This window comes from Ostreococcus lucimarinus, chromosome 8, assembly GCF_000092065.1.
Source record: "Ostreococcus lucimarinus CCE9901 chromosome 8, complete sequence".
Lineage (NCBI taxonomy): Eukaryota > Viridiplantae > Chlorophyta > Mamiellophyceae > Mamiellales > Bathycoccaceae > Ostreococcus > Ostreococcus sp. 'lucimarinus'.
Window position 1 is genome coordinate 536,748 of NC_009362.1, and position 16,111 is coordinate 552,858.

The window sequence follows — 16,111 nt, forward strand, 5'->3', positions numbered from 1 at the left end:
GGATACGATTCGATTCGATGGAAACTACGCGTCGTCGTCGGCGGCCTGACGCTTGAGCCAGTCCCAAGCGCGCGTGAAAGGATTGGCGTCGACGGCGTCCGCGATGGGAGCGATGGGCGCGGCGTCGTCGGCGGGCGCGGACGCGCGGCGAGGATGGTGCGTGCGGCGAGCGCGAGCGTCTTCGCCGTAAAAGTCGGGGATGGAGTCGTCGTCGTCGGTATCGGTGCCGATGTCGGGAACGTGATGGGATGGTCGTGGACCGGGGGCGGTGGCGCCGGCGTCGTGGGCGTCGCGCTTGAACGCGTCGTCGTCTTCGTCGCCGTCGATGCCGAGGAAGTTGCGAACGGAGCGCCATCCTCGGCGCGCGCCGGAGCGGACGTCTTGGGCGTGAAGAAACGCGCTCACGGCGTCTTCCTCGTCTTCGTCGTCGGAATCGCGATTGGAAGCATCGTGCTCGACCCAGGATTGTCCACCGGCTTTGACACGATCGTGAATCGCCTTCACCGCGGCTTGGTACGTTCCCGGAATGTGGTCGAGCATCATGTACGGGTCGAGGACGACGTCTGTGAACGCCGTGGGGTGTTTATACTCCGCAGTCGGTGCGTCTGAACGCACGTGCTTGAGGTGGATAACTCGTCCCGGTTGAACCATGAAATCGCTCGCCGCGTGATCACGAAGTTCGAGGCCGACGACGCCCTCTACCTCGCCCCAAGCGCCTTGGCATTTGCGCCGACTGTCCCCGCGCTTCTTAGGAGGCGACACCGACGCAGCTTTCGAGACGTCGCGCGCTCCAGCGCCACTTGCTAACTCACTATCTTTGCTAACGTTGTCTAAATCTTGCGCTACCTCGGTGATTTCTTCCTCGGTCGCGCTCACTTCTCGCTCCAACGCCGGCCTGTCCCTGCCGCCGAGCACCGAGGATACGGCGCGCAACATCGCGTGCGACGGTGCGGCGTGGTTCAACCGACGTAATAGTCGGCGAACGGAAGCGTGACATAATCGCGGTATAACATCAGCGCCGGCGACGACGCACGTGATGTAATCGCTCGCCGCCTCGCTCAAGTCCATGCTGCTCACGCTCGGCGCCGCGATACACACGCACGTGCACGACGCCAGTCGTCGCAATATTTCTCTTCTCTCCTCCTCGACGACATCGCTCAATCCCTCTAGCGCGAGCGACTCGATATCTTTATCCGTACTATGCATGAGCATCGCGACGCACGCGGCTACACCGCCGCCCATACTGTGACCGGTGACGAGAAACTCGTATCCCGAAAGCTTGCGCATCGAACGCGCCACGGCGGGAAGCATGCGCTTTAACACTTGCCACGCCGATGCCACCATCCCAGAGTGCGCCCAGCCGTTCAAGAACTTCACACTTTCGCTGCTCACGTCCGTTAACGCGTCGTGAAACTCCCACGTCCCGCGCACAGAAAGCACCACCTTGCCCGCGGCGCGATCGACGGCGACGAACGAGCTCGGCGAAAATTCCGTCCCACTCCACTCCGCATCCACCACATCTTTCGTCTCGATCTCGCAGCTCCTCGCGCATGCCTCCGTCGCTTTCGCGTGCATCGCTTCGTAATCCCCCATTCCGCGCGTTTCACCGCCGCCGCCCGCAGCCTTTAAACTCTTCAATTTGTCCCGAAACGACGCGTCGCTCAGCACGCTCGACGCCGTCCCATACGCCCCGATCGCGTATTTCACCGCCACTCGCAGCGACGCGAGTTCAATTTCACCCGGGCTTTCGGGTTTCATCGTCTCATTCGGGTACAGCTCTCGCATCGTCCTCGTTCGATCGCGTTCCGCCTCGCGCTGCTCGCTCCACAGCACGAACCCAGCCATCGGGTCAAACGTCGCCATCCCGACCACGCCCAGCGGCGCGAGCTCGCGCACGACGCCGCCGTAGACGACGCGCAGCGCGCGTTCGAGCTCGAGCCATCCCGCGGTGGGATGCGCGCGCTTGGGCGCGCGCGCGGGCGTCGTTTCCGACGTCGTGACGTTCGCGCTGTCGCGCGCGCGCGGCGAATCGGCGTCGCGCATGCGCTCAGCGGGACTCGCGACGCATCGAGACGCGCGCGATGCGTCGGCGCTTTCGTTCGGGTCGGTGTCGGGGCGCGCGCGCGGGGCGCGGTGAAGTGCGGCGCGCGTTTACTCTTGACGTCGAATTCGCCGAGCGTCACGCGGCGAAGGCGACGGCGAAGGCGACGAAAGCGTCGCCGCCGTCGTCCGCCGCGCGTCTTCTAGGACCTACGCTAATGCTATGGTGTTTGGCCGTCGTTGGTAACGCGCACGGGTGCTTGATGCCGAACCTGAGCTCGAGCGCGCCGCGAGGCCGGAGTCGCGCGTCGACGACGCACTCGGCGGGCGACAGCTCGAGGGCGAGACGGGATTTTCCGTCTCGAGAGAGCTTGAGGGCGTACTTCGTGAGCGGTACGGAGGCCTTGATGATGGCTTTGATCGTGGTCGTCGAGGACGCGGGCTTGAAATCACGACCGAGCTCGAGGTCGACGCCGTGGGTGCCGCCGCGAAATTTCGTGCGCGCCGCGACTTGCGCGCGCGATTCCCCGAGACGAGTTCGAGCGACGACGCGCAGTGCGTGCGCGTCGAGCGCGTTCGACGTCGCTCTTAAGTTTAAATCAAGCGCTCGCGCGTTCGACGGCGGCTTCGAGTGCGCCGTAAACGTGAGGCGAGGCGACGGCTTGGCCAAGTTTCTCGCAAACGCAAACTTGGCGCTCGACGTTCGCGCGGTCGGTGGCTCGTCGTCTTTGCGCGCCTTCGCTTCGCCCGACTTCTCCACGTCGTCGTCTTCAGCGCCGTGTAACATTTTAAACGCGTCAAACGGCTTCACCGGCGTGCCGATGGACCACGACTGCGACGTCGGCGCGGCGAAGCCCGAATCCAGCCGCGTCGTCACGCTTTGCCGAAACTCCAACCCAAAATCCCTGTGCACGCTCCCGAGCTCCAATTCCGCCTCTCTCGTCAGCGAATGCGCGCTCACCGTCGCGTGAAACGCGCGAAACTCGGCAGAATCGCCGTCGTCCCTCCCCATTCTCCGCTCCGCGTCGCCCTGCGCGTCCCACCTCGCCTCGCTCGGACACCTCCCGCCCGCCTCCGCGTCGCTCCACACCCGCACCACCCCCCGCGTCCCGCGCTCGAGCGCCCGCGTCACCGTCACCGCGAACGCCGCGTCCGATCTCTTTCCCGCGCTCTTCTTCCCCCTCGCGCCCTCGCGCGCGTCGTCGTCGTCGTCGCCGTCGTCTCGCGCGCGTCCCGCGTCTCGCGCGCGTCCCTTCCCCCCTCCCACCGCCCACGCCGGCGCGTACCGCGCCGTCGTCACCGCGCCCCTCGCGTCGTCGCCCTCGTCGACGTTCGCGCCTCTCGCGTCGCACCGCACCCGCGTCGTCGCCCCTCGCGTCGTCGTCGTCGTCGTCGTCGTCCCGCCGTCGTCTCCCCGCGCGTCGTCTTCGCGCGTCGCGTCGTCGTCCGGGACGCGCGTCGTCGTCGTATAGGACGCGAACGCGCGCGCGTCGTCGCGCGCACGACGCGCGCCGGCCATCGCGCCGTCGTCGGCGCGTCACCGCGCCGCGCGCGTCGCGACGGTTGGCGTCTGCGGGCCGCGACGCACGAAAACCCATAACAGTGCCGACAATCCCGCGGCGACCGACCGACCGCCTCGACCCGTCGCGTCCCCGACGCGCGCGCGTATACATACATGTACTACTTGTATACGTGAGATATTTCATACATCGCGTGCATCGAACGGTATGTTTCAATCACGATCGCGGCGTCACGGAAAGCACCGCCATCGGCGACGCGCGCGGTCGTCCGATCGCGCGATCGCGCGTCGGCGTTATTATGTATGATGGCCCCGATCGCATGTTATATACGTGAGATCTCACGTATACAATACATAGCCGCGAAACGATCGGCCGAACGCGCGAGATCTCGCGCGCGCCGCGAAACGATTGGTCGACCGACGAGCAAAGAGAGGGTTTGCGCGCGCCGCGCGCGAGACGCGCGCGCGCGGTCGCGCGAATCCCGCGTCGGCGCGCAGCGGGCGATCGCGAGCGCGCGCGGCGTCGCGGCGCGCGAACGCCGCGCGAACACCGCGCGAGACCGCGAATACCGCGTCGTGTCGTCGCGCGCGCGCGCATTCATTCATTCATTCATTCATTCATTCATTCATTCATCGATTCGCGACGCGTTCGGGGGGGATTCGCGGGCATGGGCGAGGGATGGCGGCTCGGGACGACGGTGCGGGCGTGCGCGGTGATGGCGGTGGCGATCGCGGGCGCGCGGGCGCGGGCGCGGGCGGTGGAGGGAGGGAAGGGACGCGACGCGCGCGACGCGGAGGCGAGCGGAGGCGAGGGCGAGGCGACGCGGGAGGAGGAGACGGCGTCGACGACGACGGTGTCGAGGAGCGGGAGCGTGCCGGAGTTTGATGAGGTGCGGGCGATGTATCACGACGCGATGAACACGCTGAGCACGCTGGATGGGGATCAGGGGTACGACGTGGCGACGCGGGCGTTTGGGCGCATCGCGAATCTGGCCAAGGAGAGGGGAGATAAGAATTTGGAGTGCGAGGCGGCGTTGATCGTGGCGGAGATCGAGATTAACTCGCTGCGGAGGATGTATGCGGTGTATGAGCGCGATGCCGTGCACGATGGGATCGATGCGTCGCAGTTTGAACGCATCACGCAGACGACGCTCAAGTTGGCGTACGACAACGGCGATAAGATTTCCGAGGCGCGCGCGCACTTGGCGGTTGGAGATTACTATTCCATGGCGGTGAACGATCACGTGGCGGCGCTGGAGCACTACGGACTCGCGCGCGAGTTCGCGCGCGATGAAGGAATCTTGCCCGTCGAGACTGAGGCGTGTCGAAGGATGCGGTGGACGCAGAGCATTCGAGGCGACGTCGACGGCGCCGTGGCGCTCTCGCGCGAAGTCTTACGACTCACGCGCGAGTACGTCGCGATGTTGAATGACGAGAAGGAGTCCTCGAAAAGGGACGCGACAGTACCCCTGATGCTTCGTGAGCATTGGTACTTGGGTGGGTACGAAAATCAAGAGGTGTACGCGCTCAAGGAGCACGGGTGCACGCTTCGCGGCGAGACGCGTTTGTTGTCGAGGCCGCTTGTTTTGGAAAAGTACCAAGACGAAGCCGTGCGAACGTTCGAGGAAGCGATAGCGACGCTCGATTCGCACTGGAAGCGCAGCGAAAGCTCGTTCGAGACCGACGCGGAGGGCGCGGCGATAAAATTGAGTCTTTTGGCGCATCTCGGAGACATTTTAGACAACGACCTCGAGCGCACGCCAGAGAACCACGCGTCTGCCGTCGAGTACAGGAGAACGTACAACGAACTGAAACCAGGATCATTCGGCTCGAATGTCACGTGCGCACTGTGCGAAGAACCGCTCGGCGGTCTATCCATAGACGACGCGAGGATCCAGATGACGTACGCCTGGGACGCGTGCGAATCCAGTCATCACTTCCATTCCGCGTGTCTCGAGGCGGCGTTCGACGAGACGGCGCACGCGGGATGTCCTGGATGCAAGGCTGAAATCCAATCGACGGCGACGTCAAATTAAGTAGAACATTAGATGAGACAGAACATAGAACACCCGGGTCGCGAAGGCAACTTCGCGATCTGCACACCATCGTGGTCGTTTGTAACAACCTTCTCAGAATAGACCGATGACTATTTTTGTCCCGCCTCACTCGGGCGCGCGCGATGACGATCGAAACAACGCAATCGCCGCCGCCCGCGTCGAATTGGTGCGTCTCGCGCGTGCGTCCGTCTTGAGCGCGCGCGCCACCCTCGTCTCGCCTCGCGACTCCAAAGAGTCAAACGCCGCTTCGACTGACTGACGCGGTTCTCGCGCAGCGCTCTTGGAAGTGCCCAGAGACTCGAACGCCGCGGCGGATCCCTCGTGGCCATCCCACACTACGTGAAAAAGACAGGGTACCGAGCCGCGAACGCGTACGGCGCGAGGCCGGTCTTCGTCGCCGAAACGACATCCGCGAGCGCGCAACAGAAGGTTCTCGGCGCCGCGCGCGACGCCGGCGGTCGAGGCAAAGGCACCGCCCGAAAAGCGCTCATGCCCTACGCCCCCGACGCGCCGCGAAACCGTCCTCGCGGGAGTTTGCAAAACACCATCGGTCGCCGATTCGGCCCGTCGTGCGCGGCGACGCTCAAGCGCGAACGCTACCGCGGCGCGAGCTCGATTTCTCTCGCCGACGGTTCCATCCACGAGCCCTGGCGCACGACCAATCAAGTCATGGTCCCATCTCAACGCGTGGTTCAGACCACCGGATTAGACAATCCCGGCATCTCGTCGACGATCGCCAAGCGCGTGCACGCCTCGCAGCGCCGATAGCGCGCGCATTGTAATCGTCGCGTCTCGCGCGCTTTAAAGCTTCCCACAGCCGCCACTTTCGCCATTTCGAGACGCGCGCGCGATGTACGCCGACGGCATCGACGACGACGACGACCGGCGTCGAGATGACGACGACGACGACCGCGCGGGCGCGCTCGTGGGCGGCTTGGAGCTCCGCGCGCCGCGCGACGCCGCGACCAATCCGCGCGGTCCCGGTGGATCGACCTCGCGCTTGGGACTCGACGCACTCGCGCACGCGAAGCGACGCGAGAAGCGCGCGCGCGAGAGCGCGCTGTCGTTCTCACTCGACGCCGAGGACGACGCGGGAGAGGCGCGCGCGAGGCGCGGGGTAGAAGGCGAGAGCAGAGGACAGCGGGACGGGAAACAATTCAGAGCGCGCCGGGACGAAACGCCGTCGCATCCGGGAGGACTGAACGCGCACGCCAAGGAAGCGATCGATCGACGCAGAAAAGATGGAAAGTTTGGACGGGGGTTGCAGGCGCGACGTGAGGATGAACGGGATGGCGAAGATGCGGACGGGCGGCGACGGAGTTGGCGCGGCGACGACGGCGAGTGGGAGGAGACGCCGAGGAGAGATCGAGACGGACGGATGATGACGCCGAAGTTCGCGAAACATGGATCGTGGGATGATATCGCGGCGCAACCGGCGACGGCGCGGAGTGGGTCTGGAGGTGGGTGGAGCGGGAACGCGTCGAGCAGTCAACGGTCGCATTCGTTGCGCTTTGAGATGGATACGCCCGCGGCAACGCCGAGTTGGAAATCCAATGCCTGGGCCACGGGGGCGATGGCGAACGCAAACAAGTTTGTTACCGAAGGTACCGCCGTCGCGGCCGAAGATGACGACGCGCCAGCCCCGGATGACGACGCGGAGAAGGTTTTGGATCGCGCGTGGTACGACGACGACGAGGGCGGCGGCGCGCACGGCGACGCGCACAACCCTTTTAACACGAACGCACGGGATGAGGCGCGTTACGCGAACAAAGAACAAGAATACGCGAAAAGGTTGACTCGACGCGACGGGTCGCTCATGTCCATGGCTGCGTCGCGACGCGTCAGTCAACTCAACGCCGATTCAAATCAATGGGAAGAAAATCGTATGATGACGTCCGGTGTGATTCGCACCAAGGAAATTGATTTGGATTTTGATGACATGGAAGAAAACCGCGCGGTTTTGCTCGTGCACGACACGAAACCGCCATTCTTAGACGGCCGTATGGTGTTCACGAAGCAGCAAGAGACTGTCGTACCGGTGAAGGACGTCACGAGCGACATGGCGCAAATCGCGCGCAAAGGAAGCGCGTTGGTGAAGGAAGTGCGTACGAAGCGAGAGGAGAACAAAGGTCGGGATCGATTTTGGGAAATGAAAGGGTCGAAGATGGGATCGATCACGGGTACGACACAAGCTGAAAACAAGGAAGCCGCGGAAAACGCGCAAGCGGCGAAAGGTCGCGATGACGACAGACCAGACGTCGTCGGCGCGGACGGCGAAATCGATTTCAAGGCTGGCGCCAAGTTTGCCGAGCACATGAAAGGTTCGAAGGCGAGCGCACAAAGCGAGTTCGCGAAGACGAAGACGATCAAAGAACAGCGTGAGTTCTTACCTGTGTACGGTTGTCGCGAAGACTTGATGCATGTCATTCGCGAAAATCAAATCGTAGTCGTCGTCGGCGAAACCGGAAGCGGTAAGACGACGCAAATGACGCAATACATGCACGAGGAAGGTTACTCCACATTCGGGATGGTCGGTTGCACTCAACCCCGTCGTGTAGCTGCAATGAGCGTCGCGAAGCGTGTGAGCGAGGAAATGGGCTGTGAACTAGGTAAGGAAGTCGGTTACGCCATTCGATTCGAGGACTGCACGGGGCCTGATACGATTATCAAGTACATGACGGATGGCGTGCTTCTTCGAGAAACTTTGCGCGAACCTGATCTTAACATGTACAGCTGTATCATCATGGACGAAGCGCACGAACGATCGTTACACACTGACGTTCTATTCGGTATTCTGAAGAAAGTTGTCGCGCGCCGTCGCGATTTCAAGCTCATCGTCACGTCGGCGACGTTGAACGCAGAAAAGTTTAGTAACTTCTTTGGATCGGTGCCGGTTTTCCACATTCCTGGTCGCACGTTCCCGGTCGATATTCTGTACTCCAAGACACCCGTGGAGGATTACGTCGAAGCTGCGGTGAAGCAAGCGCTCACTGTGCATCTCTCGTCGGGACCGGGTGACATTTTGATCTTCATGACGGGTCAAGAAGAAATCGAGACGGTGACGTACACGTTGGAAGAGCGCGTCGAGCAGTTGATGAGCGAAGGCACGTGTCCACCGCTGAACGTTTTACCAATCTACTCACAACTCCCGAGCGATTTGCAGGCGAAGATTTTTCAAGACGCAGAGGATGGTAACCGAAAGTGCATCGTCAGTACGAACATCGCGGAGACGTCGCTCACGCTCGACGGCGTCATGTACGTCATCGACAGTGGTTATTGCAAACTTTCAGTGTTTAATCCTCGAATGGGTATGAATGCTTTGCAAGTTTTCCCTTGCGCGCAAGCTGCGGTGAATCAACGCAGCGGCCGCGCCGGTCGTACTGGACCAGGGACGTGCTATCGCCTGTACACGGAGATGGCGTTCAAGCACGAAATGCTCGTCTCGACGGTTCCCGAGATTCAACGCACCAACTTGGGTAACGTCGTGTTACTTTTGAAGTCGCTCAACGTGGATAACTTGTTAGATTTTGACTTCATGGATCCTCCTCCCCAAGAAAATATCTTGAACAGCATGTATTCCCTGTGGATTTTAGGCGCGCTCGACAACACTGGCGGGCTCACGAAACTCGGCTCGAAGATGGTTGAGTTTCCCGTCGACCCGCCGCTGGCGCAGATGCTCATCAAAGCGGAAGAAACGGGCTGCTCGAACGAAATGCTCACCGTCGTCGCGATGTTATCGGTTCCGTCAGTGTGGTTCAGGCCGAAGGATCGAGAGGAAGAATCCGACGCCGCGCGCGAAAAGTTCTTCGTTCCCGAAAGCGACCACTTGACGTTGCTCAACGTGTACCAGCAATGGAAAAATAACGGGTACAGGAACGATTGGTGCAACAAGCATTTCATTCAGGGCAAAGGTCTGAAGAAAGGTAGAGAGGTGCGCGCGCAATTGATGGATATCATGAAGCAACAGAAAATCCCGCTCGTGAGCTGTGGGCAAGATTGGGACGTCTGCCGTCGATCCATCGCCGCCGCGTACTTTCATCAAGCGGCGCGTTTGAAAGGCGTCGGTGAGTATGTCAATGCTCGCAATGGTATGCCTTGCCACCTTCATCCGAGCTCAGCGCTTTATGGTCTGGGTTACACTCCTGATTACGTCGTATACCACGAACTCATCATGACATCGAAAGAATACATGCAATGCGTCACCGCCGTCGAACCGCACTGGCTCGCCGAATTCGGACCGATGTTTTTCACGCTCAAGGAGAGCCATTCGAGCATGTTGAAATCAAAGGCGAAGCGCAAAGAGGACAAGGCGAAGATGGAGGCTGAAATGCAAGCTAAACGCGATGAGGAAGCACAGCTGCAAGAAGCGCAGCGCACGCGAGAAGAAGATCGCCGCGCGAGACAAAGGAGTCAAATCGTGACGCCGGGGCAACGCAGCGCGGCGACGACGCCGCGCGTAGATTACGGAACGTCGCGTCCCCCATCGAGCGTTCGGCGCGGTGCGGGTGGCCGGACGCCGGGAAGAAAACGCTTTGGACTATAGATAGGATTGTAGATTAGCTAATTTTAGACAACCATTACAACGTTTCTAGTCATCTCAGTTAGTGGTAACCGCTAAGCGCTTCAAATGATCCATGAACACTTGCAGACTCACGTCATCCGTGAAAATGATGTCCGATCCGCCACCCATCGTCGCGCTCGAGTTGTACGTCGCGCTCGGATTCAATTTGGCCAACAAAAAGCGCGCCTGAGAGCCGTGCTGATCGCAATCAACCAAACGCGGCACGGGGAATCTAGTGGCGATTATTTGTTCCGCCTCCGCCTTGGGCGCCGCGAGCAAGTCTTTGAACGCCACGTGCTCTGGCTGATCTTGATAGTTCGCCTTTCGCCACTGCGCGATCGTCATACCGTGGAAAACGACAACACTGAAGTAAGCGTCGAGGACCAAGATTTTGTCCGCGGCGATCGAGCACACGTCCAGCAATACGGGCTCGGGAGGACCGTTGAAGGAGTACGCCGTCAACGTGGGTTGAATCATCACCAACGAATTGAAGACGTTTTCACGCATCAAAATCATGCGGAAATACGCCGTCTCGTCGGGCGAATTGTTGAACACTTGCACGAACTGCGATCGTCGCAAGTTGAACATGAACTGCGGGTAAATGCTAAATTGCGGCATGAGCTGAAACGAATGCGGATCGTCCTTTCTGTAATCGCCAAAGCGCTGGCACAGCTGGATGAGCTTGCGATCGAGCCATCTCGTCGCCGCGGGGCAATCCGTTTCTTCCTCAGTCTCCATCTTCCAAGACAACTGCCTAGCGACGAGCACGGCTGCGGCTTCTTGATCGAACCCGGCGGCGATGTCGTTCAAATTTTGTCCTTCGGTCCAACGACGACTCGTCGTGATGACGCGCATGCGCGTCTCGCCGCTGGGGAGCGTGTACGTGCACAGAAATTGCAGGTAAAACTGTTGCGCTTGCTGCCCTTGCATGGCCATCGGCTGTTGATCTTTCCCACCCGGATTCGCAACATCAAAGTACACCGCCAGAGACGTTTCGTTCGTGAGTGTGCAAAGCTTCCACGCCGTCGTTCCGCCGCTACCGATGGGCGTGTCGCTCGTCGCGCCTGGCAAACCTTTTCGATCGAGCGCAGCGCATGGTCCGATCACCCCCGCTGTCCTCACGTCGCGGCTCGTGATTACTTCGAACTGTCCGTTGTACGCGATTCCCAATCCACCCTCAGCGTCTGGGGCGAAAAGTTTTTGAAACGACGTCTTGAACACGGTGTGCGAAAACGACTCAGCCAGCACGACGTTCCCGCCAGTCTTTTCCACGCAAACTTTCATCTCCGCCAGTCCGACTTGATCGAGCGCGCACGCGAACACGTCCAACACGTGTCCATTCGCGCACAGGTTGATCGCCACCTGTTCGTAATACTTTTTGGCCTTGTGATAAAACGGCGCCGCGCCCTTGACTATGTCCTTGTGCGATCGCACCGCCTGCTCCATATCTTTCGCCACGATCGTTCCACCTCCATCCGTAGCCGCGCCGCCGGTGAATAACATCGCCCTCGCGTTCATCCCGATCGCGGACGTGGACAACAGACAAGACGCCACCATGAGCGCCGTGCCCGTGCATCGCGACCGTCGGCACGACGGCAACGGCGCGAACGCGTCTCGCTGCAATTCCTCCAAAATCGCCGTAAACTGAAATTCACACTCGCTCAGCGGCACCAAGAACTTGCTCGTCGGCATCGCTCCCGGGTGTGCGCCGTTCATCCCCGGCTGCGCGCCCGCCATCCCCGGAGCTCGACCGTTCGTCTGCCGGTGCCCGCCCCCGAGCGTCAACTGGTCCTTAATCTGCTGTTGCGTAAACTCCTTATTTCCCCGAAACACGTACGATTTCGGGCAATCCGCGAACCCCAACTCGTGCACGTGCACGTGCGTCCCGAACGTCACCAACCCAACCCGCGCGTCCTCCGGCAACAGACTCAGCGCCTGCGTCAGCGCCTGCTTCAGCGCCGTCAACTCCTCCTCCTCCGCGCACGCGTCGACGACGAACAGATACCCCGGTCCGCATCCCGTCCCCTGTCCCGCTCGCGGCACCGCGTACTCTATCGTCGTGTAGCTCGGGAACAGCTCCGCCGGCAGATTCGTCTCGCTCAGCGCGTTGTAGTGCGGCGGAAAGTGATTCCTCGCGTGGCACAGGCAGCACACCCAGATCTTGCTCGCGAAATCCACCCTCGCGTACGGGTTCAGCCCCCCCCCGCACCCCTTGCACCGCACGCACTCGTACGGCACGCGCGGCGCGACCTCCGACGCGATCTCTCGCAGCGGCGTGACGACCGCGCCGAACGGCACGACGCACTTCGTCATCTCGGCTCGCGAATTCGCCACCACGTTCCACGACATTCGCACGCCGTCGCACGCCTCCAGCGCGCTCCAATCCACGCCCGCGCGCGCGACATCGTTGGCGCTCCGCGCGCGCGCCGCGGGGTCGTCGCGCGACGCCATGACGGCGTCGTCGTGTGCCGATCGACGCATTCGCGCCAACGAATCATCACCTCATTCGACGAATCGACGCGCGACGACGCGCGCACACGGCGACGCGCGCCGGATCGCGTCGCGCGATGTCGCGCGCGTCGTCGCGCGTCGCGCCGGCGCTGGCTCGGCGCGCGCGCGCGGCGACGCGCGACGCGCGGGGCGCGACGACGACGACGCGCGACGACGACGCGACGCGACGACGACGACGCGCGACGACGGAGGCGCGCGACGACGGGCAGCGACGCGCGCTGGACGCGCTGGAGCGGTTCTACGACGGCGCGCGCCTCGGGACGCGCGCGGGGCGAGGGGTGTACCTGCACGGAGGCGTCGGGCGAGGGAAGACGGCGCTCGCGGACGCGACGAGCGAGGACGCGAGAGAAAAGGGCGGACTCGAGGTCGAGCGAACGCATTTTCACGCGTTCATGGCGAGGATACATCGAGCGCTGCACGAGAGCGCGATGAAGGCGCGCGGCGAGGGCGGGGGGGGGGCGGATGATCCGCTGTGGACGCTGGGGAAAAACATGGCGACGAAGACGCGGCAACACGTGCTGTGCCTGGACGAGATGGAGATCAGCGACGTGGCGGACGCGATGGTGATCGAGAGGTTGATGCGATCGTACTTCGCGCACGGCGGAGCGCTGGTGACGACGTCGAATTGCGCGCCGGAAAGATTGTATTACGGTGGGATTAATCGAGCGGCGTTCGCGGGATTCGCGGACGGGTTGCGAGCGCGGTGCGAAGTGGTGGATTTGGACGCGCGCGAGAGCGTGGATTATCGTCGGCGCGCGCGCGATGAAGACGTGGAGGATGGAGTGATCTTCGTCGGCGATGACGACGCGACGCGTGAGCGACTGTCGCGCGCGTGGGATCGTTTCACGCGAGACGCCGAAGGCGAACGCGAAGTCGACGCCGACGTCGGCCGTCTGCGCGCGAAGGCTCGCGTGGGCGCGCACGCGAGGTTCACGTTCGATGATATTTGCGGGCGGCGATCGCGCGCGGCGCCGAGCGATTACGTCGCGCTCGCCGAGCGATTCAAAGTGATTTGCGTGGAGGACGTCCCGAGACTGCCCGTCGACGCGAGCGAAAACGAAGCGCGGCGGTTCATCAACCTCATCGACGTCTTATACGAGCATCGCGTCGTGCTCCTGGCGAATCTATGGACGTCCCCCGACGATCTCTTCGACGTCGTCGACGGCGCCGTCGACGATTCCGACGCGTTCCGCGAGCTCGCGCCTCGCGAACGCACGCGAATCGAAAACGCGTTTCAGAGCACGCTTTCCGTCACCCGGGACGGCGGCAGCAGCGGTCGCTCGACGACGATGCTCGCTCCCGAGCTCGAGTGGTCCGCCACCGGTCGCGTCGGCGCCTCGTTAGCGCACGTCTCCGGCGTCAATTTCACGCTCGCCGCGAGTCCGCGCGCCGCGTCTCGCTTGCACCACATGCGCTCGAGCGCGTATTTCAATACTTCTCCCTAGCGCCCATCCCCAGAACCGCACGCCCGCTCGCGCGCGACCATGTTCGCCGCCGCCCGCCCCCGAACGATCGCGCGACCGTCCGTTCGCGCCGCCGCGTCCGCGAGGCGCGCGTCTCGCGCCGCCGCGCGCGTCCACGCGCGCGCGAACGACGGTGACGTCAACGTGGATCGCCGCGAGTTCGTTCGCAACGCCGCGTTCGCGGCGCTGTCCGCGACGCTCGTCGCCCCGCGAGAGGTGCGCGCGCGAGCGATGCGCGCGATCGATGACGCGCGAGCGACGCGCGCGCGCGGGAGACGCGAGCGAGGCCGCGCGCGCGGTCGGGACGGCGGGGACGCCTTATCGGGACGGTTCGGCGTGCGCGACGGCGACGCGCGGCGACGCGGGGACGCGGCGACGCGCGCGCGCGAGGGCAGCGACGAATGATTCGACCGCGGATCGCGCGATTCGATGACTGACGACGACGGCACGGGCGCGTGGACGTTCGCAGGCGCGCGCGGGTTTCTTCGGCGGGGATAAGGAGGAAAAGTACCAGACGGAGACGAAAGCCATCATCGAGCAAGTGAAGCAGACGTTGGAGATGGCGCCCGGTACGGAAGGTCGCGAAGAGTCTATTAACACGACGCGCAACATGACCAACGCGTGGGTGGCGAAGTACCGCAGAGATAATAAGACGACGGGCAAGCCGTCGTACGGTCAGGTGTACAGCGCGTTGAACGCGGTGAGCGGTCACTTCAACAACTTTGGCACCAAGTACCCGTTCCCGGCGAAGAGAAAGGATCGCGTGTTCGCGGAATTCGAGCAGGCTGAGCTCTTGCTTTCGCGCGGAAGATAATTTTTCGGTATGCGTTCGAGCGCCGAGTGCAATGACAAGAAAACCAAAACGTTTTGCTCGCTCGCGGCGTCGAGTCTCGCCCGCGCCATCGTCGTCGTCCCTTTTCGAACGTTACAACCGTCTACGCGTTACGTTATTTCGACGCGCGCTCGCACAATTCGTCGTCGATCTGTCGAAGGACGCCGACGATGAATTCTTCGCAGCTCTTTTTCAGCGCCGCGTAGCACGCGTCCTCGCGCTCGCGATGTTCCTTCTTGCGGTTTTCGACTTTGATCTCAAACGCGCACTCCTCATCTTCGGCGCAATCGCGGGAGAACTCAGGGATGTGAATCGTACCCTGAACCTCCACTGCCGCCTCGTCTCCGTCTTCGTCTTCGCCGTCTTCGCCGTCTTCTTCGGCGAACGAAGCGCGCCACTCCAGCGTCGTCTCGAAATCAAACCCATGTCGCGGTTTCCCTCGAATCATCACCACGCTCGCATCGCCTTCGCACTTCTTCACCCCGACCACGCGCGCGACGACGCCCGCGAACGCGCCGTCCAAGTCAAACTTTCCTCGCTCGACGACGAGCGTCTCCAGGCGCGCGCGCGCCCAATCCGTGTGCCCTCGCTCTTCCCACGTCCCCGCCGCGTTCCACGCCGATATCTGCGTCGATGACACTTGTCTCGTCAACGCCGCCGCTTCCTCGCTCGTGATTCGCTGCGTCATTCAACAGTCGTTCCTCGTCAGTCGTCGTTCGTCGTCGTCGTCGTCGTCGTCGTCGTCGCGCTCGCGTCGTCGCTCCCCCGCTCCGCACCTTCGCCGTCGCCGCCGGCGCCTCTCCCGCGTTCCGACCGTGCCAATAATGATACGACAGCTCGCCCTTCCCGTCGCCGTCGCGCCGTCGCGCGCGCGCGTCGTCGTCGTCGTCGCTCATGGCGTCGAAAGATGTTCCACGACCGTCGAACCTCCCCTCTCGCGCGCGCGCGCGCGTCGTCGCGCGCGCGCGCGCGACGCCGACGCCGCGCGCGCGATCCGCGTCGCGTCGCGCGCGCGATCCGCGTCGCGCGCGCCGCGCGACGCGTCGTCGCGCGTCGCGATGTGCGCGCGCCCGCGTCGTCACAAATCGCCGCGCGCGGCGCCGCCGCCGACGCCTCGCGCGACGCGCG

At 62.8% G+C, this 16,111-nt stretch overlaps 9 protein-coding genes across 9 annotated transcripts; 5 read left to right on the plus strand and 4 right to left on the minus strand.

Annotated features, from left to right (window-relative positions):
- Window positions 1-24: 24 nt before the first annotated feature.
- On the minus strand, window positions 25-2,134 carry OSTLU_33194 (predicted protein; the record flags this gene model as incomplete). Its single annotated transcript, XM_001419377.1, has 1 exon — window positions 25-2,134. The coding sequence occupies exon 1, from the start codon at window positions 2,041-2,043 to the stop codon at window positions 25-27; it is 2,019 nt and encodes a 672-aa protein (XP_001419414.1). The 5' UTR covers window positions 2,044-2,134.
- Window positions 2,135-2,179: 45 nt separating this feature from the next.
- On the minus strand, window positions 2,180-3,052 carry OSTLU_33195 (predicted protein; the record flags this gene model as incomplete). Its single annotated transcript, XM_001419378.1, has 1 exon — window positions 2,180-3,052. The coding sequence occupies one exon, from the start codon at window positions 3,050-3,052 to the stop codon at window positions 2,180-2,182; it is 873 nt and encodes a 290-aa protein (XP_001419415.1).
- Window positions 3,053-4,227: 1,175 nt separating this feature from the next.
- OSTLU_16539 (predicted protein) lies at window positions 4,228-5,595 on the plus strand (the record flags this gene model as incomplete). The annotated part of the gene is made up of 1 exon (XM_001419156.1): window positions 4,228-5,595. The coding sequence occupies one exon, from the start codon at window positions 4,228-4,230 to the stop codon at window positions 5,593-5,595; it is 1,368 nt and encodes a 455-aa protein (XP_001419193.1).
- Window positions 5,596-5,738: 143 nt separating this feature from the next.
- Window positions 5,739-6,384, plus strand: OSTLU_33197 (predicted protein; the record flags this gene model as incomplete). Its single annotated transcript, XM_001419157.1, has 2 exons — window positions 5,739-5,782; window positions 5,892-6,384. 2 exons carry the CDS (start codon window positions 5,739-5,741, stop codon window positions 6,382-6,384), a joined length of 537 nt encoding a protein of 178 aa, XP_001419194.1.
- Window positions 6,385-7,189: 805 nt separating this feature from the next.
- On the plus strand, window positions 7,190-10,159 carry OSTLU_42421 (predicted protein; the record flags this gene model as incomplete). The annotated part of the gene is made up of 1 exon (XM_001419158.1): window positions 7,190-10,159. The coding sequence occupies one exon, from the start codon at window positions 7,190-7,192 to the stop codon at window positions 10,157-10,159; it is 2,970 nt and encodes a 989-aa protein (XP_001419195.1).
- Window positions 10,160-10,213: 54 nt separating this feature from the next.
- On the minus strand, window positions 10,214-12,526 carry OSTLU_16541 (predicted protein; the record flags this gene model as incomplete). Its single annotated transcript, XM_001419379.1, has 1 exon — window positions 10,214-12,526. One exon carries the CDS (start codon window positions 12,524-12,526, stop codon window positions 10,214-10,216), a length of 2,313 nt encoding a protein of 770 aa, XP_001419416.1.
- Window positions 12,527-12,744: 218 nt separating this feature from the next.
- OSTLU_88075 (predicted protein) lies at window positions 12,745-14,133 on the plus strand (the record flags this gene model as incomplete). Its single annotated transcript, XM_001419159.1, has 1 exon — window positions 12,745-14,133. The coding sequence occupies one exon, from the start codon at window positions 12,745-12,747 to the stop codon at window positions 14,131-14,133; it is 1,389 nt and encodes a 462-aa protein (XP_001419196.1).
- A 577-nt stretch (window positions 14,134-14,710) lies between these two features.
- On the plus strand, window positions 14,711-14,965 carry psbZ (possible psbZ, PSII-Z, photosystem II polypeptide; the record flags this gene model as incomplete). The annotated part of the gene is made up of 1 exon (XM_001419160.1): window positions 14,711-14,965. The coding sequence occupies one exon, from the start codon at window positions 14,711-14,713 to the stop codon at window positions 14,963-14,965; it is 255 nt and encodes an 84-aa protein (XP_001419197.1).
- Window positions 14,966-15,098: 133 nt separating this feature from the next.
- OSTLU_33202 (predicted protein) lies at window positions 15,099-15,879 on the minus strand (the record flags this gene model as incomplete). The annotated part of the gene is made up of 2 exons (XM_001419380.1): window positions 15,099-15,662; window positions 15,760-15,879. The coding sequence occupies 2 exons, from the start codon at window positions 15,877-15,879 to the stop codon at window positions 15,099-15,101; spliced, it is 684 nt and encodes a 227-aa protein (XP_001419417.1).
- Window positions 15,880-16,111: the final 232 nt, after the last annotated feature.